Raw genomic sequence first — 25,848 nt, 5'->3', positions numbered from 1 at the left:
GTGTGTGTGTGTGTGTGTGTGTGTGTGTGTGTGTGTGTGTGTGTGTGTGTGTGTGTGCGTGTGTGTGCGTGTGTGTGTGTGTGTGTGTGTGTGTGTGTGTGTGTGTGTGTGTGTGTGTGTGTGTGTGTGTGTGTGTGTGTGTGTTGGGGACAGGCAGGAGGTGTGCCCACTGGAAAACCTCCTCAGTGATGCTTCTCCCAGAGGGTTCAGCACTGGCATTCTTGGATTGGCACCACTTGGCAAAAATAGTGGGTACTACAATATGATATACACATAGCTTAAAGGGGACTATAGAACAATAGAGAATAAAGAAGCTATCTATTTATGTTGTAGAGGGGGACTAGAACCTTTAAAAACATGGAATTCTCATTCAAAACGTTTTAACGGCTTTATGGAACGATAAACATGGTAGTAACACTTTAACGTAAGGATCTTTAAATAGCTACCACACCTTTAAGCTAACTTTACTGGACCTGACTTGGCAAAATAAAGCTGAAGTTTATTTTAAGAAAAGCGAAGAATAGATTACAGTTTGTCTTGGCACTCAGGGCGAGGAACCATCTAACATCTATTAGAAAGGGAACGAGGCATCATGGCTGTGTTTGTTATATATAGCAGTACCGGTGTGGCCAGAAGAGGGCGCCACATGCCTGTTTCTAATGTGAGGTTGCGCCACTTCTTCTCGTCAAGACAAATATATCACTAATATCATCAATATCAATAATTCATAGCACGTTTTGTGCTAATTCAATAGTTGATACATGATTAAGCAGAATCCTGTTGAGTAAGTATGCTAAAGGGTTACATTTTGACAATGTGGCCTTTTATTCTTTATAGCCCCTCAGTATCTCTACTTGCACATTCATCTTCTGTACATCTATCACTCCAGTGTTTAATTGCTAAATTGTAATTACTTCCCCACTACGGCCTATTTATTTCCTTACCTCCCTAATCTTACCTCATTTGCACACACTGTATATATATATTTTTTCTATTGTGTTATTGACTGTACGTTTGTTTATTCCATTTGTAACTCTGTGTTGTTTTTGTCGCACTGCTTTGCTTTGTCTTGGTCAGGTCGTTGTTGTAAATGAGAACTTGTTCTCAACTGGCCTACCTGGTTAGTAAGCGCAAATTAATCGCTCACATCGATATTGTATTGAAATCAAGGCAACTGGGACAATAACCATGAAGACATGTAGCGTTTGCTCTCCTCTAACAGACAATGAACTTGTGGATACTGTCACGTCCCTGACCTTATTTGCCTTTGTTTTACTTTGTTTAGTTGGTCAGGACGTGAGCTGGGTGGGTAGTTTATGTTATGTGTTTCTATGTTGGATAGAATGTGTTGCCTGATATGGTTCTCAATTAGAGGCAGGTGTTTGACGTTTCCTCTGATTGAGAACCATATTAAGGTAGGCTGTTCTCAATGTTTGTTTGTAGGTGATTGTTCCTGTGTCTGTGTCTGATGCACTACACGGGACTGTTTCGTTTGTTCGTTCGTTTGGCTGGTCGTTCCTGTTCGTGCTTTCTTCGTGTCTATATGTAAGTGCTCAAGTTCAGGTCTGTCTATGTCGTTTGTTGTTTTGTAGTTTGTGTAAGAGTTTTCGTGTTTCGTCTTTCTTTAAATAAATATTCCATTATGTCTGCATACAACGCTGCGTTTTGGTCCGACCCTTACTCCTCCTCCTCATCCGAGGAGGAGGCATTAGACAGCCGTTACAGAATCACCCACCAAACCCGGACCAAGCAGCAGCAGCAGCAGGAGAGGCTGAACTATTTGGAGAAATGGACATGGGAGGACGAATTAGACGGAAAAGGACCCTGGGCAGAGCCAGGGGAATATTGCCGCCCCAAAGAAGAGCTGGAGGCAGCGAAGGCGGAGAGGCGCTATTATGAGGCGCTCGCATGGCAGAGCGGCTGGAGACCCGAGAGGCAGCCCCAAAAATTTCTTGGGGGGAGGGACACGGGGAGTGTGGCAGAGTCAGGAGTCAGACCTGAGCCAACTCCCCCTGCTTACCGTAAGGAGCCGGTCAGGGCGGAATTGGAGGTGAGCGACGCAGAGACAGTGAAGGAGTTAATGGGGAAATTGGAGGAGAGAGTTATGAGGGATGTACTGGTTTGGTGCATGAGGCACGACATCCGTCCGACTGAACGTGTCGGTGAGTTGATGTCACCGGGAACAGTTCTCCATACTCGCCCTGAGGTGCGTGCTAGCCGTCTGGTTAAGACTGTGCCAGCCTCACGCACCAGGCCTCCTGTGCGCCTTCCTAGCCCTGCACGTCCTCTGCCAGCTCGCCGCTACAGCTCTCCCAGCCGTGCTCCCTGTGGAGAGAGAGGGTGTCGTCCCGGGCAGGCACCGTGTTATGCGGTGGAGCGCACGGTGTCCCCGGTGTGTGTGCTTAGCCCGGTGCGCAACATCTCAGCTCCCCACATCTGCCGGGCTAGGGTGAAGATCCAGCCAGGGCGGATGGTGCCAGCCCTGCTCTCAAGACCTCCTGTGCGTCTCCAGAGCCCTGTTCCTCCTCCACTCACTAGCCCTATGGTGCGTGTCTCCTGCCCATTACCACCAGTGCCTACACCACGCACCAAGCCTCCTGTGCGTCTCCAGAGTCCTGTGCGTCCTGTTGCTTCTCCCCACACTAGCCCTGATATGCGTGTCCCCAGCCCGGTACCACCAGTTCCGGCAACACGCACTAGGCCTAATGTGCGTCTCCAGAGCCCTGTACGCACTGTTCCTTCTCCCCGCACTCGCCCTGAGGTGCGTGCCCTCAGTCCGGTACCACCAGTTCCGGCACCACGCACCAGGCCTATAGTGCGCTTTGAGAAACCAGTGTGCCCTGTTCCTGCTCCCCGCACTAGGCTTGAGGTGCGTGTCTCCAGTCCAGTACCACCAGTTCCGGCACCACGCACCAGGCCTACTGTGCGCCTCAGCAGGTCAGAGTCGGCCGTCCGCCCAACGCCGCCTGCACTGCTCGTCTGCACAGTACCATCTGAGCCATCCGTCTGCCCAGCGCCGTCTGAGCCATCCGTCTGCCCAGCGCCATCTGAACCATCCTTCTGCCCAGCGCCATCTGAGCCATCCATCTGCCCAGCGCCATCTGAGCCATCCGTCTGCCCATCGCCATCTGAGCCATCCGTCTGCCACAAGCCTTCAGGAGCTGCCAGAGGCGCCAGCCAGTCAGGAGAGGCCAGAGCCGCCAGCCAGTCAGGAGCTGCCAGAGCCGCCAGCCAGCCATGAGCAGCCAGAGCCGCCAGCCAGCCATGGGCAGCCGGAGCCGCCAGCCAGCCATGAGCAGCCGGAGCCGCCAGCCAGCCATGAGCAGCCGGAGCCGCCAGCCAGCTATGAGCAGCCAGAGCCGCCAGCCAGCCATGAGCAGCCAGAGCCGCCAGCCAGCCATGAGCAGCCAGAGCCGCCAGCCAGCCATGAGCAGCCAGAGCCGCCAGCCAGCCATGAGCAGCCAGAGCTGCCAACCAGCCATTAGCAGCCAGAGCCAGCCAGCCAGGATCCGCCAGAGCCAGCCAGCCAGCCAGGATCCGCCAGAGCCAGCCAGCCAGCCAGGATACGCCAGAGCCAGCCAGCCAGGATCCGCCAGAGCCAGCCAGCCAGGATCCGCCAGAGCCAGCCAGCCAGGATCCGCCAGAGCCAGCCAGCCAGGATCCGCCAGCCAGTCCGGTGCTGCCCCTCAGTCCGGAGCTGGCATTCAGCCCGGAGCTGCCCCTCAGCCCGGAGCTGCCCCTCAGCCCGGAGCTGCCAGTAGTCCAGAGCTGCCTCTCTGTCCGGAGCTGTCCTTCAGTCCGGAGTTGCTCCTCTGTCCTGAGCTACCCCTCTGTCCTGAGCTACCCCTCTGTCCTGAGCTACCTCTCTGTCCTGAGCTACCCCTCTGTCCTGAGCTACCTCTCTGTCCTGAGTTGTCTATATTTAGGAGGGACCTGTGTTAAGGTTCCTAGACCAGGGTCGGGGGCGAGGATCGCCACTCGGAGGACGCTAAGGAGGGGGACAGAGACAGTGGTGGAGTGGTGTCCTCGTCCTGCGCCGGAGCTGCCACCGTGGACAGATGCCCACCCAGACCCTCCCCTTGAGGTTCAGTTTTGCGGCCGGAGTCCGCATCTTGGGGGAGGGGGGGTACTGTAACGTTCCTGACCTTATTTGCCATTGTTTTACTTTGTTTAGTTGGTCAGGACGTGAGCTGGGTGGGTAGTCTATGTTATGTGTTTCTATGTTGGGTAGAATGTGTTGCCTGATATGGTTCTCAATTAGAGGCAGGTGTTTGACGTTTCCTCTGATTGAGAACTATATTAAGGTAGGCTGTTCTCACTGTTTGTTTGTGGGTGATTTTTCCTGTGTCTGTGTCTGTTGCACCACACAGGACTGTTTCGTTTGTTCGTTCGTTTGGCTGGCTGGTCTTTCCTGTTCGTGCATTCTTCGTGTCTATATGTAAGTGCTCAAGTTCAGGTCTGTCTACGTCGTTTGTTGTTTTGTAGTTTGTGTAAGAGTTTTCGTGTTTCGTCTTTCTTTAAATAAATATTCCATTACGTCTGCTTCCAACGCTGCGTTTTGGTCCGACCCTTACTCCTCCTCATCCGAGGAGGAGGCATTAGACAGCCGTTACAGATACTAACAGTCAATAGATGAGAACGTGTAATTTCTCTGTGAGAAAATGTGTATTTCAGACACATTTTCTCAGGAAACACAACACTTTTTTGGCTGCATAATTTTAACAAATCATCACTTCATTGGTTTTTAAATAGCGTCAAGGGTTGGCTTTCATTTGATTGATAGCTTAACCCTAAAATCCGTGAATTCATATCAGAGACTTTTATAGGAGGAGCCTCTAAATTACAGGTGCATTTGAGATCCCACTACAGACAGGTGCATATAACAAAAAAATATGGTATTGTGATAACTTTAAACTTTTATAATAACATCACCAATCTGAGGTCAAAAGGATATGTATTTCCTGTAATTCTTGTGTGGTGAAAACGTTTAATGTAGTAACACGTTCTGTCCACCATAAGTAAATTAGCGTAAAATAAATAATTCCCAATGTCAAATGAAGAACATTCAAAATGTTCAACAAAAAAACAAAACAATTGTAACGGTTTTCTTCGGTGGAAGAAGGAGAGGACCAAAGCGCAGCGTGGTAAGTGTCCATAATGTTTAATTAAAGACAATAAACTGAACACTTCCAAATACAAAACAACAAACGTGAAAACCGAAAACAGTCCTATCTGGTGCAGAGACACAAAGACAGAACACAACCACCCACAAAACCCAACACAAAACAGGCTACCTAAATATGGTTCCCAATCAGAGACAACGACTAACACCTGCCTCTGATTGAGAACCATATCAGGCCAAACACAGAAATAGAAAAACATAGAAACACAAACGTAGACTGCCCACCCCATCTCACGCCCTGACCAAACTAAATAAAGACAAAAACAAAGGAAATAAAGGTCAGAACGTGACAACAATGATATATATTTCTTACTACTTTAGAGAGTTAAAAAATTCACACAAGTAGGGGCGAGTGGGGTACGGAAGAAAACTTTCCCCATTGAAAACCATGCTGCCAAGCCTGATTTCAGGCATTAACGACACACATACAGATGCTGGATCTTAATTTGATTTTGTTGTTGAGATTTTTCCTGCATGCAAACTTGTAGTGTATTCAAGGTTTAAAAAGGCTTCTAACGTTTGTAATTTCCCCTTTAACATTTCAGACTTGTATATATAAATAAATACAACATAAATATATAATATTTATAAATAATACGTATAATATATATAATATTAACACGTCCAACCGGCTTCACAACAGCAGACCACGTGTAACCATGCCAGCCCAGAACCTTCATGTCTGGCTTCTTCACCTGCGGGATTGTCTGAGCCCAGCCACCCAAACAGCTGATAAAATTGTGGGTTTGCACAACCGAAGAATTTCTGCACAAACTGTTAGAAACTGTCTCAGGGAAGCTCATCTGCATGCTTGTTGTCCTCACCAGGGTCTTGACTTGACTGCAGTTTGGCTCCGTAAGCAACTTCAGGATGCTCTCGATGTTGCAGCTGTAGAACCTTTTGAGGATCTGGGGACTCATGCAATTCATTTTCTGTCTCCTGAGGGGGAATAGGTTTTGTCATGCTGCTTGTCGTGCCGCTAAGCTACAGGACTGTTTTGCTAGCACAGACTGGAATATGTTCCAGGATTCCTCTGATGGCATTGAGGAGTACACCACATCAGTAATTGGCTTCATCAATAAGTGCATCGATGATGTCATCCCCACAGTGACCATACGTACATACCCCAACCAGAAGCCATGGATTACAGGCAACATCCGCACAGAGCTAAAGGCTAGAGCTACCGCTTTCAAGGAGAGGGACTCTAACTTTGAACCTCATAAGAAATCCTGCTATGGCCTCCGACGAACCATCAAACAGGCAAAGCATCAATACAGGACTAAGATCGAATCGTACTGCACCGGCTCTGATGCTTGACGAATGTGGCAGGGCTTGCAAACCATTACAGACTACAAAGAGAAGCACAGCCGAGAGCTACCCAGTGACACAAGCCTACCAGACGAGCTAAACTACTTCTATGCTCGCTTCGAGGCAAATAACACTGAAACAAGCATGAGAGCACCAGCTGTTCCGAAAGACTGTGTGATCATGCATTCTGCAGCCGATGTGAGCAAGACCTATAAACAGGTCAACATTCACAAGGCCGCAGGGCCAGACGGATTACCAGGACTTGTACTGCGAGCATGCGCTGACCAAGTAGCAAGTGTCTTCAATTACATTTTCAAACTCTCCCTGCCTGAGTCTGTAATACCAACATGTTTCAAGCAGACCACCATAGTGCCTGTGCCCAAGAACACTAAGGTAACCTGCCTAAATGACTACCGACCTGTAGCACTCACGTCTGTAGCCATGAAATGCTTTGAAAGGCTGGTCATGGCTCACATCAACACCATTATCCCAGAAACCCTAGATCCACTCCAATTTGTATACTGCTCCAACAGATCCACAGGTGATGCAATCTCTATTGCACGCCACACTGCCCTTTTCAACCTGGACAAAAGGAACACCTATGTAAGAATGCTATTCATTGACTACAGCTCAGTGTTCAACACCATAGTGCCCACAAATCTCATCATTAAGCTAACGACTCTGGGACTAAACACCTCCCTCTGCAACTGGATCCTGGACTTCCTGATGTGGTAAAGGTAGGTAACAACACATCTACCATGCTTAGTCCCCTCCTGTTCTCGCTGTTCACCATGACTGCCTGGCCAAGCACGACCCCACACCATCGTTACATTTGCTGACGACACAACAGTGGTACGCCTGATCACCGACAACGATGAGACAGCCTATAGGGGGATGTCAGAGATCTGGCAGTGTGGTGCCAGGACAACAACATCTTTCTCAACTTCAGCAAGACAAAGGAGCTGATTGTGGACTACAGGAAAAAGATGGCCGAACACGCCCCCATTAACATCGACGGGGCTGTAGTGGGGCGGGTCAAGAGTTTCAAGTTCCTTGGTGTCCACATCACCAACAAACTATTATGGTCCAAACACACCAAGACAGTTGTGAAGAGGACATGACAACACCTTTTCACCCTCAGGAGACTGAAAAGATATGGCATGAGTCCCCAGATACTAAAAAAGGTATACAGCTGCACCATCGAGAGCAGCCTGAGTGGTTGCGTCACGACCTGTTATGGCAACTGCTCAGCTTCCGACCATAGCCACCCAGACTATTTACATTAGCTACATTAGCTAGCTATCTGGATTTGACGCTAGACAGTTAGCCAACACGAAGCTACCCTTAGTTACTGTATGTCAGAGAATGGTGGATTATTGGTAATTCCTGAGATGCCTGGAATCTCTGGTTCAAGACATGAGTAAAAAAACAACTGTTATTGATTAATAGGGCCTAAAACTGGAAAATGTAGGCTAATTGAAAATAGCAGATTGACATTAATTCACCAATGTGTATGTGTTCTCACGCATACCCCTCTCCCGCAGTCAAATGACCAACTTGCCCTCTATTGGCCTCATGGGTGGAATGTTTTTAATATTTATTCATATTTGAAATAGAACAATACCGTTTGACATATAAACACCAGAATTTTTGGCTTTTTTTGTTGTTTGTTGTTGTCTTCTGTATATATAAAGTGTAATATTGGGATGTAAAATCAAAATGGAACATGTTTTAAGTCAATATCTGACATAGTACAGGTGTCCTCTTTATTTAAAGCCAATACCCATGTGTGTGAGGTGTACACTTTTGTTTCAAAGTAGATTGGTTTGAGAGAACCCAGAAACAGCCTGTGTGACTCTGAATTAGCCCACTGCTATATGTTTAGGCTTATACTGATGGGACCATAATGTACCTAGTGTGTTGATCACACCCCTATTTCAGCCTACCTGTTGGAGACCTGAATCAAGTTTCAATGTAATGGACCCAGCTGGCTAATGAATGTCGTCTGTTGTGTGTGAGTTCTTTGTAATAATGAAAAGGGGGGTTTAGGCCTCTGATTCTCACAATGGGCAGTTCAACTACTATGTGCTCCATTCATTGCTATGTTAGTGAGGAGCCCAGCAGGCCTACAGCTCAAGCAGGTAACATACAGATGTAGGATCTTAATTTGATCACTCTTTTGTTGGCGAGAAATTTCCTGCTAAGCAGGAAAGGCAAACTTGTAGTGTATTTAAGCAATAAGGACCGAGGGGGTGTGGTATATGGTCAATATACCACGGCTAAGGGCTGTTCTTTTGACGCAAAGCGGAGTGCCTGGATACAGCCCTTAGCCATGGTGTATTGGCCATTACCACAAACCCCAGAGGTGCCTTATTGCTATCAGAAACTGGTTAACAACGTAATTAGAGCAGTAAAAAGAAAGGTTTTGTTATACCAACCAGCCAATCAGAATTCAGGGCTTGAACCACCCAGTTTATAATTTAGATTTAAACAGGCTTCTAAAGTTTGTAATTTTCACTATGACATTTCAGACTTGAATTTGCCCTATCGAAAAATGTATCAACCCCAACAAAATGTCCATTCATTAATAATCCACATAATAATTCACATTTCCTGTTGCTGCACGATTATTTTAGCAAACTGGCTTAAATTAAGATGCTACATCTGTAGTGTTGACACTTCCAAACACCTCTATTCACCAGAGGTTCAGATACCTTATTATATTGTCTAATGTCCTCTAAGGGTTAATAGACATACGTTCTCTGTTTCATTGATTGATTGTGGGATTACGTTATGGTCACCAGTTTATTACCCAGAGTTGAGTGTAATGATAGTATTGTGTATTTGTATTTAATATGGATCCCCATTAGCTGCTGCCAATGTATGTCGTATTGCACTTAAGGATGCTTTGTGCACAGTTGTAGGAAACAGTCACATAATTATTTATTTTTTATTGTTGCTTTATTAAGATGACATTAGATACATTTCTTAGGGGTGGCAGGTAGCCTGGCGGTTAGAGCGTTGGACTAGTAACCGAAAGGTTGCAAGATTGAATCCCAGAGCTGACAAGGTAAAAATCTGTCGTCCTGCCACTCAACAAGGCAGTTAACCCACTGTTCCTAGGCCGTCATTGAAAATAAAAATGCTTAATTGTTATTGTTATTAATTTGTTAAATAGAGGTAAAATGATTGTGGTTACAAAGCTACTTTATTTCTATGGATAATATTAACAAGTGATTAGAAAACAATGAATTGATGTACAACAGGGATGGGAAACTCCAGTCCTCGGCGGGGCCTGATTGGTGACACACTTTCCCACAACCCTATAGCTAACTCACCTGATGAAACTAATTGCATTCTAAACTGAAGACCATAATTAGTTGAATATTGGAGTCAGGTGTGTTAGCTGAGGCTGGGGCAAAAGTGTGATACGAATCAGGCCACCGAGGACTGGAGTTGCCCATCCCTCGTGTACAACCTTTCAGTTGATGTGTTTAGACATCTAGCTATGTTGAATGTATCTCAATGATCAATTTATACCTTGTTGGTGCCCTGGAGGTTTGCAGCCATGCTGCTAATTGTACATGTATAAGAACAGTCAATAGAATGAACTTAGCTTGCATAGAAGGTAGCTTGTGGACCAGAGAGACCAGCACAAAGCACAAGAAGGCCAGGAGTCCTATGTAGGTGAAAGGAGGGGAGACTGTTAACCAAAGTACACAGATCAGGACCTGTATGAGAGTGAAAGCCAGAACACTGAGTCTCTGCTGTGGAGGACCAAACCATTTCATGACATTACTGGCTGGAAGTGTAGCCCTGAAGGCCATCAACACCACTATTGTTTTCCCCAGAACACAAGAGATGCAGAGGACGAAGGTGATCCCAAACGCTGTGTGACGCAGCATGCAGGACCACTCAGAGGGCCGGCCAATGGCGGTGAGAGGTGAGAGAGAACAAAGAGTCTGTGTGATGAGCAGCAGGAAGCTCAGCTTGCTGTTGGCTCTGAGGATAGGGGTGTCTCTGTGAGATCTACTGGTGTAGATCATAAGCCAGAACAGAGCCGTTAGCAGTAGTCCTTCTTCCACCCAGCCATAAGAGACACACTGATGTCTGCTCTGCAGGATATGTGGGATATAGTTACTAGCATCTGGTAAAGAAACACAGCATTTAGAACAATGCGGGGATTTTACACTGTCAATAAGCAAAACATCAAAAAAGCAACATTGTAGCTTGACTCTTTAATATGATTTGAGGTATTTAATGTAAGATTAAGCTGACTTAAATTGTTGTAGAATTCACTACTTTTTCTACCGTGGCTTTCGGTCCTGATATAATATTTTTTATTTCAGCGTGATTTTCACACTAAATTTTAGGTTGAACCAAATGCTTGATCAGACGTTTTATTCAAACAGATTATTTATGAACAATTTGCGTTTCATGATTTGTTACAAAAACACGACCATTACTATAGAGGAAGAAGAGGAAGTCAACATTATATCAGTCACAATTCACAAGTGGATTTTTCCTCACCATTTTTTTGACCGTGTTCTCTGTCAGTCGTCACTTTTAGGGTGAAACAGCGTGATACTATTGTGTTAGCATCAGTCCATCTGCCCAGCGGAGATGTCTTTATGCACACCGCCTTTGGTAGCTGTCAGTGGAATACTACAATAGTTACCACAACATGGACACACATTGCACTTAGACATACAATCTATTTTTATATGGGGAGGCAGGTAGCCTAGTGGTTAGAGCGTTGGACTTGTAACCGAAAGGTACAAATCTGTCGTTCTACACCCTGAACAAGGCAGTTAACCCACTGTTTCTAGGCCGTCATTGAAAATAAGAATTTGTTCTTAACTGACTTGCCTAGTTAACTAAAGGTAATACAAATATATGGGAGAAATACTTTTTTTGGGGGGGTGGGGAAATCTGCCACTTTTCATTTTCCTTTCATTGCATCAGCCTTCATAAATAGTACAGTAATTACAAAATTACAAGTAAGCAAGTACCTGGTTTGGTGGCAATACAGCATATTTTAGACAGTCAGCTTTAGTATGGCTGTCGCTGCGTTTCTTTCTCATGAGCATGTCAGCTGCCGTTGTCAATGCACACATGGCTCTATGGACTTTGAACCAGGCTTGGCCCTCAGGTAAAGGGGAGCACAGCCACTGCTGAGCAGCCAGGCTCCAGTCACAGATAAAGGTACTCTGTGATCCATCTGAGGGTATCAGATTTAGTAAGAACTCAGTCAGGCCTGGGAGAACAAACCCCTTCACTTCATGTAAGGGAGCCTGACCCTCAGCTTTACCCTCCAGTTTGCATGTCCCACAGACAATATCCACTCTGCTCCAGCATGTCAGGGGCAGCATCAGGCATAGGTTCTGGGCACAGTGACTTGACTCTGCTCTGAGGAGAATGGCTCTGGGGTTAACATCTCTGTCTCTCAGACATGCACAAGTACATATGTGGATCATCTGTGCACAAGGACAGGAGGGAGAACAGCACATTCAGTTTACATATTATTGTTGAGCACACTTACTTGACTAATGTCGGAATCAACGAGATTGTATTCATTTTTAAACTTCCATTACTCATCAAATCATTCTGTAGAAGGTAGGGCTGCACAATATGTACTGCTGGGTATTACACTCCCTGTCAGTCTCACCTGTAGCCAGTGTGAGGAGCTGCCGAGTCCAGAGGAGGAGTGTCCCACCAGCGCCAGCACCCTGCTGTGGCTGCAGCTCCGCAGTCCTGTCGGCTCTCTCTGCTCCCCTCCATTCAAAGCCTCCAGAATGGCTCGCAGCAGGTATTTGCTCCTATAGATGGCATAGACGTTGTAGCCCAGAGTCACAGCTGGTATAAGTTCAGAGTTTCTGTAGATCTCCTTCCCAGTGAATAGCACCCTCCAGTCCTCTTGAATTGTGCTTGAGAATAAAATAGCATAAGATATTTTCACATGGCTGTACATACACCCCATTCGCCCTTCAAAATCTTTTGAACAATTTGGAAGACAGTAAGTTCTTCCTCCGACAACAATGAACAAAAAACTAAATTTAGAATACATATGAATGTCTGATGTTACATCTGTACATCTGTTAATACAGCTGTAACTTGCTTATAACAATTCAAGATGAGTCCAGTTTATTTGTATACATTTAGTCCTCAACGAGAGAGAGAGAGAGAGAGAGAGAGAGATCTGGAGTGACTTCGGGAGAAACTAGTACATTTCTCCGGCATCCTGTGGAGTTTCCCATCAGGTTGTTTAATTACCTTTTTAGATGTCCCATGATATGTCATTTAGAGTCCAATCATTTGATCTCAGTTTCCCACAGAGACAATTAAAACAATTACAAAATCAGTGCTGATTACACAACCAAGGGTAACATTTAAATCCAGGTCCTCCAAATCTTACAATATAATGTTATAATAAGAAGTTATATGTGTATTACAGACAAAAATATATTAAATAAATGTAGCGATTATTCCTTAATATAATGTTCCTAGAGAGAGAGAGAAATTGTTAGCGCTGAAAAGAGATGACATTAGTAAAAACATGTTTTTCCAATAATTACAATTCCATTTGTATACTCACCTTTCATATTTCAGAACCAGATTCATTCTACAGTGAGTGAGAGCGTCTCCAACGGAGTTGTTTAAAGTGAAACCTCTTGTCTCCCCATCCTCTCTACTGTGTGGTTGCTTAGTGCTCGGGTCCAGAGTCAGACAGAGTCTTCTGCAGTAGGGAGTCACTGCCCCGGTGAACAGAGCTAACAAGACAAGTGTGACTGGTCTCATCTCAGAGCCTCGCCTTGGCACAGTCACCATCCTGGAGAGTCTCTGTGTTTTATAGCCTCTTGTCTCCTACCCAGCTGTAAGGGGCTATTCAATTGGGGACAGACTGACAAGCAAACACAATTATTGCGTAAGGCTTCCAGAACTTAGGAGAACAAACAACATGACATCTGATTCCTTGGTCAACTAATGGTCATTTACGTTTATTTACCACAGTAATTGTTTATCTCTTTCAAGAGAAGTTTTCCCATTCCCACTCTCACTGTGTGGCCTAATATAAATCAAATGTATTTATATAGCCCTTCTTACATCAGCTGATATATCAAAGTGCTGTACAGAAACCCAGCCTAAAACCCCAAACAGCTAGTAATGCAGGTGTAGAAGCACAGTGGCTAGGAAAAACTCCCTTGAAAGGCCAAAACCTAGGAAGAAACCTAGAGAGGAACCAGGCTATGAAGGGTGGCCAGTCCTCTTCTGGCTGTGCCGAGTGGAGATTATACAGAACATGGCCAAGATGTTCAAATGTTAATAAATGACCAGCATGGTCAAATAATAGTAATCACAGTGAACAGGTCAGGGTTCCATAGCCGCAGGCAGAACAGTTGAAACTGAAGCAGCAGTACGTCCAGGTGGACTGGGGACAGCAAGGAGTCATCATGCCAGGTAGTCCTGAGGCATGGTCCTAGGGCTCAGGTCCTCCGAGAGAGAGAAAGAAAGAAAGAGTGAATTAGAGCGAGCATACTTAAATTTACATTTACATTTAAGTCATTTAGCAGACGCTCTTATCCAGAGCGACTTACAAATTGGTGCATTCACCTTATGATATCCAGTGGAGTGCGCAGAGGACACCGGATAAGATAGGAGAAATATTTCAGATATAACAGACTGATGCTAGCCCCCCGCCACATAAACTACTCTAGCATAAACAGTGGAGGCTGAGAGAGGAGGGGTCAGGAGACACCGTGACACAGGGCCGGGGGTAACAGCCCTTTCCATTCTAGTGTACATAGTACGGTTAGTTATTATCTAAGTAATTTGTTATTAGATTACCTTCATTTTATTTCAACATCTATCTGAAATGGGTTACACTGGTTTTCAGTTACAGATAGATATCATTCACAAAGCCTAGCGTGTCAGCTGCAAAAACAGACCTTGACTCTATCTGCCAAATTATGACATCTAGCTGCCATATTATGACATCTATCTACCATATTATGACATCTATCTGCCATGTTATGACATCTATCTATCATATTATGACATCTATCTACCATAATATGACATCTATCTATCATATTATGACATCTATCTATCATATTATGACATCTATCTACCATAATATGACATCTATCTATCATATTATGACATCTATCTATCTGGCATATTATGACATCTATCTGCCATATTATGACATCTATCTATCATATTATGACATCTATCTACCATAATATGACATCTATCTATCATATTATGACATCTATCTATCATATTATGACATCTATCTATCATATTATGACATCTATCTATCATATTATGACATCTATCTATCATATTATGACATCTATCTATCTACCATATTATGACATCTATCTGCCATATTATGACATCTATCTATCATATTATGACATCTATCTGCCATATTATGACATCTATCTACCATATTATGACATCTATCTACCATATTATGACATCTATCTATCTACCATATTATGACATCTATCTACCATATTATGACATCTATCTGCCATAATATGACATCTATCTACCATATTATGACATCTATCTATCATATTATGACATCTATCTATCTACCATATTATGACATCTATCTACCATAATATGACATCTATCTACCATAATATGACATCTATCTACCATAATATGACATCTATCTACCATATTATGACATCTATCTACCATAATATGACATCTATCTATCATATTATGACATCTATCTGCCATATTATGACATCTATCTACCATAATATGACATCTATCTATCATATTATGACATCTATCTACCATAATATGACATCTATCTATCATATTATGACATCTATCTATCATATTATGACATCTATCTATCATATTATGACATCAATCTACCATATTATGACATCTATCTGCCATATTATGACATCTATCTATCATATTATGACATCTATCTATCATATTATGACATCTATCTACCATATTATGACATCTATCTACCATAATATGACATCTATCTATCATATTATGACATCTATCTATCATATTATGACATCTATCTATCATATTATGACATCTATCTAAAATTTTATGACATCTATCTATCTACCATATTATGACATCTATCATATTTTTATATCTATCTATCTACCATATTATGACCTCTATCTGCTATATTATGACATCTATCTACCATATTATGACCTCTATCTGCTATATTATGACATCTATCTGTCATATTATGACATCTATCTATCTGCTATATTATGACCTCTATCTGCTATATTATGACATCTATCTGCCATATTATGAATTCTATCTATCATATTATGACATCTATCTAAAATTTTATGACATCTATCTATCTACCATATTATGACCTCTATCTGCTATATTATGACATCTATCTGCCATATTATGACATCTATCTATCAATCACATTATGACATATTTGTACCATATTATGACATCTATCCACCATATTATGACATCTCTCTGCCATATTATGAATGACTGTCTTTGCAAGTAATTGATTATGGATAAGTCTTCTTCTTCTTCTTCTTCTTCTTCTTCAAAGATGTCAATGAATGAGATGTAGTTATACTTCAAGTTTAATCCACTAGAGGGTAGACTGTTTTCTTTGCCAACCCTTCAGGATTGTGGGTGTATAGTACTGTACATCTTTCCTCAGGTGCACTGGGCTGCTGCTGTATGCGTTATACTGTTGGATATGTATTGAACGGTGTTCGGTTTTTAAGCATTATGTGGGGCAGATGGGTTACGTTTTGTGTATTCATGTTCACTCATGTGCAAAAAAAAGCTATTTTCTCCTCTCCGATTGTGAAATTGACAGTCTATAGGTACTGCAAATGCTAAAGGGGAAAATGATAAAGAGAGAAAATAATTTTATTTATGTAGCTTTTGCATTCATCGTTCTGTTACTGTATTATCAGACTACAGTGAAATCTTTTATTTTACTTTAAATGATTTGCAATAGACTAAGGTCACGTTTATAGAGCGGTAAATAGGAAATAAACCTCAGATGTACAGTAGATTAAAAAATCTATCATAACAAAACAATAAAACTCCCATATTTAAAAAAATAAATAAATCAATTTTCAAGTCAACTGAAACAAGAAACTCATTTCTTACACCTTGGTAGATCTGGTAAACTCTGGAAGGTGGGTACCCTGCTGACGTACTCCGTCTGGAAGGAGAAGATGTCTCCGATGACGAGTTCTCCGTCCTTGGCCAGCTCTGGCAGCACTGCCCTGCTCTGCAGCCTGCACACTGGCTCTCCCTCCCCCATCAGCACCAGCAGTACCAACAGGACCAGGTCCAGCAGTGGAATGGCTCCTGGCTCCGTAGTGGAGTCTAGAGCTAGGGCTGGCTCTGTAGTAGAGTCTAGAGCTAGGGCTGGCTCCGTAGTGGAGTCTAGAACTAGGGCTGGCTCCGTAGTGGAGTCTAGAACTAGGGCTGGCTCCGTAGTGGAGTCTAGAACTAGGGCTGGCTCCGTAGTGGAGTCTAGAGCTAGGGCTGGCTCTGTAGTAGAGTCTAGAGCTAGGGCTGGCTCCGTAGTGGAGTCTAGAACTAGGGCTGGCTCCGTAGTGGAGTCTAGAACTAGGGCTGGCTCCGTAGTGGAGTCTAGAGCTAGGGCTGGCTTCGTAGTGGAGTCTAGAGCTAGGGCGGGCTCTGCAGTAGAGTCTAGAGCTTGGGCTGGCTCTGTAGTAGAGTCTAGAGCTAGGGCTGGCTCCGTAGTGGAATCTAGAGCTAGGGCTGGCTCCGTAGTGGAGTCTAGAGCTAGGGCTGGCTCTGTAGTAGAGTATAGAGCTAGGGCTGGCTCCGTAGTGCAGTCTAGAGCTAGGGCTGGCACCGTAGTAGAGTCTAGAGCTAGGGCTGGCTCCGTAGTGGAGTCTAGAGCTAGGGCTGGCTTCGTAGTGGAGTCTAGAGCTAGGGCTGGCTCTGTAGTGGAGTCTAGAGCTAGGGCTGGCTCTGTAGTAGACTCTAGAGCTAGGGCTGTCTCTGTAGTGGAGTCTAGAACTAGCGCTGGCTCCGTAGTGGAGTCTAGAGCTAGGGCTGGCTTCGTAGTGGAGTCTAGAGCTAGGGCTGGCTCTGCAGTAGAGTCTAGAGCTAGGGCTGGCTCTGTAGTAGAGTCTAGAGCTAGGGCTGGCTCCGTAGTGGAATCTAGAGCTAGGGCTGGCTCCGTAGTGGAGTCTAGAGCTAGGGCTGGCTCTGTAGTAGAGTATAGAGCTAGGGCTGGCACCGTAGTAGAGTCTAGAGCTAGGGCTGGCTCCGTAGTGGAGTCTAGAGCTAGGGCTGGCCTCGTAGTGAAGTCTAGAGCTAGGGCTGGCTCCGTAGTGGAGTCTAGAGCTAGGGCTGGCCTCGTAGTGGAGTCTAGAGCTAGGGCTGGCTCTGCAGTAGAGTCTAGAGCTAGGGCTGGCTCTGTAGTAGAGTCTAGAGCTAGGGCTGGCTCTGTAGTAGAGTCTAGAGCTAGGGCTGGCTCCATAGTGGTATCAAGAGCTAGGGCTGGCTCCGTAGTGGAGTCTAGAGCTAGGGCTGGCTCTGTAGTAGAGTATAGAGCTAGGGCTGGCTCTGTAGTGCAGTCTAGAGCTAGGGCTGGCACCGTAGTAGAGTCTGGAGCTAGGGCTGGCTCCGTAGTGGAGTCTAGAGCTAGGGCTGGCTCCGTAGTGGAGTCTAGAGCTAGGGCTGGCTCTGTAGTAGAGTCTAGGGCTAGGGATGGCTCCGTAGTGGAATCTAGAGCTAGGGCTGGCTCCGTAGTGGAGTCTAGAGCTAGGGCTGGCTCTGTAGTAGAGTATAGAGCTAGGGCTGGCTCCGTAGTGCAGTCTAGAGTTAGGGCTGGCTCTGTAGTAGAGTCTAGAGCTAGGGCTGGCTCCGTAGTGGAGTCTAGAGCTAGGGCTGGCTCCGTAGTAGAGTTTAGAGCTAGGGCTGGCTCCGTAGTAGAGTCTAGAGCTAGGGCTGGCTCCGTAGTGGAGTCTAGAGTTAGGGTTGGCTCCGTAGTGGAGTCTAGAGCTAGGGCTGGCTCCGTAGTGCAGTCTAGAGCTAGGGCTGGCTCCGTAGTGGAGTCTAGAGCTAGGGCTGGCTCCGTAGTGGAGTCTAGAACTAGGGCTGGCTCCGTAGTGGAGTCTAGAGCTAGCGCTGGCTCCGTAGTGCAGTCTAGAGCTAGGGCTGGCTCCGTAGTGGAGTCTAGAGCTAGGGCTGGCTCCGTAGTGGAGTCTAGAGCTAGGGCTGGCTCCGTAGTGCAGTCTAGAGCTAGGGCTGGCTCCGTAGTGCAGTCTAGAGCTAGGGCTAGCACCGTAGTGCAGTCTAGAGCTAGGGCTGGCTCGGTAGTAGAGTCTAGAGCTAGGGCTGGCTCCGTAGTGCAGTCTAGAGCTAGGGCTGGCTCCGTAGTGCAGTCTAGAGCTAGGGCTGGCTCCATAGTGCAGTCTAGAGCTAGGGCTGGCTCCGTAGTGCAGTCTAGAGCTAGGGCTGACTCTGTGGCTCTTACCCCTCACAGCTCCTCTCTTTATACTCTCTGAACCATGTGTCTGTCTCAGAGCCTTACCACAGAGGCCCTGTCAGTCGGTGCTCCTTCGACCCCGCTCCTGTCCCCGTCCACATCCTTCCCACACACCCCTCAACATGTAGGAGGTGTGACACGTCTCTGCGGTATCGAGAGCATGACATAGGGGTCTTAATAAGAGAGCATTGGAGAGCCAGCCAGCGCCGGGCTACCCAAGTCCTCACAGTGAGGATGTGCCATGTATGATTTAGGCTGTAGGTCTCTCTAACTGCTGTACCGTAGGTTAGTGTCCTAGTGTCCACAGTCTAATGGAACACTGGCAAAATGTGGCATGTACATATCCGGGCACGTGGCTGCTATTTTATGGTCTCCAAAGCTCTGTTACAGCCATTCAAATTCACAGATTGATAAGTGTGTGGCGGCTGTAGTCTGTGAGATGTACAGAAAATAAATCAGAGGTTTATGCAATCGAACATTTCTTGTCGAACCATTTGCAAAAAAAAACAACAGCATGAAACTGGACTCATTGAGGGTATAAATGTGTACCCATAACTAGTTCCTCTTTCTTCACCAGCTGGGACTGTTGAGGTTTTCAGTCTGCAAGGTCAACTATCCTTTTAGAAGAGCTTTATCAGCAACCATGAGAGGCTGAGGCAACGCCGTGGACTCGCATAGACACATGTCCAAACCCCAATAATCCAGTAAGTCCCTTTATATTACAATGGTTGGGATAAAGTGACAGGCTGATATCTGGGCGCATGGTTCATTTGATAGTATAGTGTATTTTTTGCAGTATGATTGCTAAAGAGTAGACTTAAAGAGATCACGGTCAAATAGATTGGCCTTCTCTGGTTTGTGCCTCTTCGTATGTAAGTGACATTTTGTTGTGTTTATCTACAAAGCACTCATGCAATAAAACGTCCTATGTATCTGTCATCATTAGTTCGATTTAGACATACAAATGAACAAACCTGGTCTCAGGCTTCGATTTACACTGGAGGCCCCTTCGTTCTCCACAGAGTTTGGTTTTTGCATCTTTGATGTGGAACAACTTACAGAGCTCTCTGAAATTCAATGTTCTGATCCCCCCCGTGGTCAGTTCAGAGAAATGACCAGAGACCTCTATGTTAATAATAAATGTGTCTGCTTTTCTTAATGTGTTTTGTAATTGTGTATATTGTATGTTGTATGTGTTTGATATATTTATGCAGGACTCATCTGTAAAAGAGAGCCTAGTCTTAGTATGACTTCCCTTTAAAAACATTTAAATACAAAAATAAATGTAAAAATAAAATAAGTGGCATTATAAAATGGTGTGCAATGGATCAGAATGTTCTGGGTTTTTTTTCAAAATTGATTGAAGACTATTGTTAACCCTGTGGGCACCTTGCAACTAATCAGAGGTGAGTTAAATTACAACGTAAAGGATTATCATTGCCCCCAACCAAATTAGGACTTTTCCATTGTATTTCATTTTTTCCAATTCTTGATCCTGTGCAGTTTTAAAACAAATATAAACACCAAATGATTTTTTTTATCAATTTCAATTTACTTTAGAAGAAATAGCGAATCATGCAAAGGTGTTGACTATTTGACAGAATCTGTATATTACAGTATACTGTGTCCTTGGATGGGAAGCTGCTACTGTTGTTGTTGTGTTAAAGGATGAGCTGGGGGCCTTGAGGTGTTTCCTCCCCTGGGACTGTGCTCTGTGGCACTAGCAGCAGCTCCTCTGTATCTGGAGAGAGTCATCCCACTGTGTGTGTGTCAAAGGGCCTGCTTGTCTGTACCAGGTGGTTACTTGTTTACCTGTCTGTCTGTCTGTTTGACTGCATGTCTGTCTGTCTGTCTGTCTGTCTGTCTGTCTGTCTGTCTGTCTGTTTGACTGCATGTCTGTCTGTCTGTCTGTCTGTCTGTCTGTCTGTCTGTCTGTCTGTCTGTCTGTCTGTCTGTCTGCCTGCCTGCCTGCCTGCCTGCCTGTCTGTCTGTCTGTCTGTCTGTCTGTCAGCCTGTCTATCTTTGACAATGTCCTAATGTTCATGTTTCAATATCTATTATTTCACAAAAGGTTTTTTGTTGATTGTGATTTATTTGAATACACACAACAGTAAAAACACTAAACACTAAACAGCTAGTGACTTATATTATTTTAACAAGTTTCAAACATGCAGCAGCTGTTGTCCTCACAGTTCACTACAGAACATTTGACTAACACTATATCAATTAGTAGGCCCCAACATTTTCTAAAATATGTTAATGACGTATATCATTGGATGTCTTCCCCATCATATGTTTCTTGGTGTTTTGCTCTGGCCTCAGCAATATAATGAAACATTTAGGAGCAAATATGCAGAAAAGTAAACCGAAACTAGAGGCCAGAATAGCAAAGATCTCCACAGCTACAGTGAACTTCCCAGGAGAGCTGACATAAGCTGGGATAAAGGTGATCCAGACTGCACAGAATATGAGCATGCTGAAGGTGATGAATTTGGCCTCATTGAAGTTATCAGGCAGCTTCCGAGCCAGAAAAGCCAGCACAAAGCACAAGAGAGACAGGAGTCCTATATAGCCCAACACAGCCCAGAAACCAATAGCTGAACCCACATCACACTCTAGAATGATCTTTTCCTGATAGCTTTTCATATTCTTGCAGGGGAAAGGAGGGGAGACTGTTAACCAAAGAGCACAGATCAGGACCTGTATGAGAGTGAAAGCCAGAACACTGAGTCTCTGCTGTGGAGGACCAAACCATTTCATGACATTACTGGCTGGAAGTGTAGCCCTGAAGGCCATCAACACCACTATTGTTTTCCCCAGAACACAAGAGATGCAGAGGACGAAGGTGATCCCAAACGCTGTGTGACGCAGCATACAGGACCACTTAGAGGGCCGGCCAATGAAAGTAAGAGAACACAGAAAACACAGTGTCAAGGAGAAGAGCAGCAGGAAGCTCAGCTCAGAGTTGTTGGCCCTGACGATGGGTGTCTCTCTGTAACAGTAGAAAATGAATGATGTCATCACCGTAAGAAACACCCCTAGCAATGAAAACAAGGCCAGCAGTGTCCCCATGATTTCCTCATAAGATAAGAATTCAACTTCTTTCGGAAGGCAGGAATCTCTGTACTTGTTGGACCAATATTCCAGCTGGCACCTGGTACAGTCGATGGAATCTGAAGTTATTTTGAAAAAAACAACAGTCAGACTTCACTTTTACAATCGTAAAGCAATTACATATTAAGATCGATGTCTGAAATATGACATCATTTAAAATGTTTTTTTTTTTTAGGAGCGTGCCTCTGGGACCTGTGTCGCTTTCTGAGTGACTGTTTCAGTGAGCCGTAATGCTGTTTGTTTGCCCATCACCTGTAGCGTTGCTGATCTCTCCCTCTGAACATTGGACACAGTCATAACAGCATACAGGCTTTCCTTTCTGTACAGCCTTACGAGTGCCTGGGGGACAGCTCTCACTGCACACTGACACAGGTATCTTTAGGGGTACAGAGAGCATACACGGTTTACTGTAAATGTTACATGTTTCACTCCAGCAGGGTCTGTAACAGTTTTCACTGCACACTGACAAAGGCATCCTGATACACAGAAAACAGCAAAAACAACCACAACAATTCAATAAAAAGCACTGTAATGACAGAATCATGTAAATATACTTGTGTACACTTAGATCCTAAAATGTAATAGAATATGAAGAATACAGATAGTTTTGTATTCACTGTAGATTATATATATATATATATATATATATATATATATATATATATATATATATATATATATATATATATAGCGTGAGAGAGATGTTTGAGTGACTAAGAGCCTCACCTTTTTACTACCTCCTCTCCAAACGACACTGACGTTATTCATCATGAACTGGTGGCCTTTTGGCAGTGCGGCATCATAGGTACCGACGGTGACTCCATCCATGGTGCCTGGGCTAGTGGTTTGTAAGTTAACCAGTTCGTATCTAGCCGGTGAGTCTCCATTACTATCGAAAAACACTCTCTCCCCCTCCTCTGTTGTGAAATTCACTGTTTGAAGGTAATACAAAATCTTTTGTGGTTGGGGGAGAAATTACAAAAATAGTTCAGCTACTAAAAAAAGTTGCAGAAGAACGCATAATCTCTCACCAGCGTATTTGTTTATGATACGTAACATGTGACAACGAAAACTAGTGAATTCTCTGACTGGTTCCTGCTCACCTGCCATGGCTGGATGTGTGTGGGTTGAGCACAGCTCCCATTAGAGAAGGGTCCCCGGCTCTCCTCACATGTCAACAGGTTGTGGAGGGCATGAGCCACAGCATACACAGACTTATACACATTATTAGTGAACGTGAACTCGGACACATCTGTGAACGTGTTCTGCACGTCTCTTAAACTCTCCGAGCCGTTGCATGGCTTCCTCTTAGGTTCTGTAGTCATATTGAGCGAGCAGTCGAACACAATCTCCCAGAAATCCCTGAGAAACATGCTGTTGGGGAAGTGAGAGGGGTGGACATCCCTCAGATGCTTTCCCAGCCCGGGGATGTGAGCCCTGGTCACTGTGAAGCCTATGGCGCCCACAAGGGCGCTGTGTCCCTCGATGGCAGTGAGAGAAGGGTCTGTGATCCAGGCATCACTGCCGATCCACTGTAGTCCTGTGATATTGTGCCTGTAGAGCTCACTCACCAGAACCTTGATCTCCCTGTGGGTCATGAAGGCCATGATGACCTTTGAACTGGACTGTTTAATAATCTCCACTATCCTGAGAAGCACATGGCGCGGACCTGTCTGCTCAAATGCCTCAGAGTATTCTATACACACTCCCTCCTCCTGTGCAGCTAGCATGAATGTGGCTATGCCTCTATTCCCATAGTCATTATCACTGCTTATAGCCCCCACCCAGGTCCAGCCAAAGTGCTTGACCAGTTGGGCCAAAGCTCTGCTCTGGTAGATGTCACTGGGGATGGTTCTGAAGAAGGAAGGGAACTCCTTTCTGTTACTCAAACACCCACAGGTGGCGAAGTGGCTGATCTGTTTTGGTGAGGGTCACAAAAGACAGTTTTGTGACATTAGTGACAAAATATCACAGCACTTCTGAATATGACATCACTCTGAGTATGACAGCACTCTGAATATGACATCACTTCTGAATATGACAGCACTTCTGAATATGACAGCACTTCTGAATATGACAGCACTTCTGAATATGACATCACTCTGAATATGACAGCACTCTGAATATGACAGCACTTCTGAATATGACAGCACTCTGAATATGACAGCACTTCTGAATATGACATCACTCTGAATATGACAGCACTCTGAATATGACAGCACTCTGAATATGACATCACTCTGAATATGACAGCACTCTGAATATGACAGCACTCTGAATATGACAGCACTTCTGAATATGACATCACTCTGAATATGACAGCACTTCTGAATATGACATCACTCTGAATATGACAGCACTTCTGAATATGACATCACTCTGAATATGACAGCACTCTGAATATGACAGCACTCTGAATATGACAGCACTTCTGAATATGACATCACTCTGAATATGACAGCACTCTGAATATGACAGCACTTCTGAATATGACAGCACTTCTGAATATGACATCACTCTGAATATGACAGCACTCTGAATATGACAGCACTTCTGAATATGACAGCACTTCTGAATATGACATCACTCTGAATATGACAGCACTCTGAATATGACAGCACTTCTGAATATCACAGCACTTCTGAATATGACAGCACTCTGAATATCACAGAATAGAGCATACTGTAGATACTTGTGCATTTGATTTAAAAGCTACACGAAGTAGTAATTTGTTCAAGATGACATTGTAATTTACTAGGCAGTTTATGTTGTTCACTTTATGTTCATTTTGTTTCTTACCACTGGTATCTGAAACCTCCCAACCATCTGTGCCATTCCGATAGTAGGTGTAGATCCAGAATGCCCAAGGATGGCCTGGACTGTGTCCGATGATTCGGTGCAGCTGTTGTCATTGATTATGGTTTTCTGTCCGTTCACCAGGGCCATCGCAGCTCTCAGTATATCCATAGTACCACAGTGATTGTAGATTTTGTATCCAAGCCTAATGCCTGGAAGAATTTCATAGTTTCTGTTGATCTCCTCAATTGCAAAGATCATTGTTTGAGCAAACTGGAATTCTCTGAAATTATAACTAAAAAAAAATTGTAGTTAGAAATTATTTAGTACATTTTAAACTTCAAATAACAAAAAAACAACACTGTTTGAAACAAATAAACATGATGAATATACCTACTTTATGCATCTACGAATTTTGGGGATGGTCTGAAATGTGTCTATGACCCCATCTTGTTCGGTGCGGAACGAGAAGATGCCTCCGATGACAAGGTTCCCGTCCTTGGCCAGGTCTGGCAGCTCTGCCCTGCCCTGCAGCCTGCATACTGGCTCTCCCTCCCCCATCATCACCAGCAGTACCAACAGGACCAGCTCCAGCAGTGGCATGGCTCCTGGCTCTGTAGTGCAGTCAGGGCTCTTAGACTCTACAGCTCCCGGCCTTAGCCCTTATATAGCCCCTGGCCCCCCGCCCCTGCAGCAGGGGTAGCTGCTATGGCTCCAGCCCTGGTGTGGCTCCTGGAGGAGGAAGGTCTCAGGAGACCAGGGGACACTCAACCAAACAAGAAATCAAAGACACGTTGCGATTCTGTCTCATTGTGATCAGGATGTTTTGTTCTCTCTGGTTGTTGGGAAGGTGGCATGGTACTTTCTCTGGTTGTTGGTAAGGTTGACATGGTACTCTCTCTGGTTGTTGGGAAGGTTGCCATGG

At 44.6% G+C, this 25,848-nt stretch overlaps 1 protein-coding gene across 1 annotated transcript; it reads right to left on the bottom strand.

Moving 5' to 3' along the window:
* Window positions 1–21,269: 21,269 nt before the first annotated feature.
* LOC129831676 (extracellular calcium-sensing receptor-like) lies at window positions 21,270–25,508 on the bottom strand. Its single transcript, XM_055895038.1, has 6 exons — window positions 25,321–25,508; window positions 24,927–25,218; window positions 23,231–24,043; window positions 22,854–23,081; window positions 22,380–22,503; window positions 21,270–22,186 (listed from the first exon to the last, which is right to left on the bottom strand). Exons 1-6 carry the CDS (start codon window positions 25,485–25,487, stop codon window positions 21,270–21,272), a joined length of 2,541 nt encoding a protein of 846 aa, XP_055751013.1. The 5' UTR covers window positions 25,488–25,508.
* Between the last annotated feature and the right edge of the window lie 340 nt (window positions 25,509–25,848).

This window comes from Salvelinus fontinalis, chromosome 33 (genome assembly GCF_029448725.1).
Source record: "Salvelinus fontinalis isolate EN_2023a chromosome 33, ASM2944872v1, whole genome shotgun sequence".
Lineage (NCBI taxonomy): Eukaryota > Metazoa > Chordata > Actinopteri > Salmoniformes > Salmonidae > Salvelinus > Salvelinus fontinalis.
Note: the sequence above shows the minus strand (reverse complement) of the source record. Positions and strands in the feature narration are given on the sequence as shown.

Excerpts from the sequence above, each read along its gene's own strand:
- LOC129831676 (XM_055895038.1), bottom strand. The coding sequence starts at position 25,487 with ATGATGGGGGAGGGAGAGCCAGTATGCAGGCTGCAGGGCAGGGCAGAG. Across the intron at positions 22,504-22,853 it reads GGAGAGGAGGTAGTAAAAAG|ATACCTGTGTCAGTGTGCAG; the intron begins GTGAGGCTCTTA and ends GTACCCCTAAAG. Across the intron at positions 22,187-22,379 it reads AGAGATCAGCAACGCTACAG|ATTCCATCGACTGTACCAGG; the intron begins GTGATGGGCAAA and ends AAATAACTTCAG.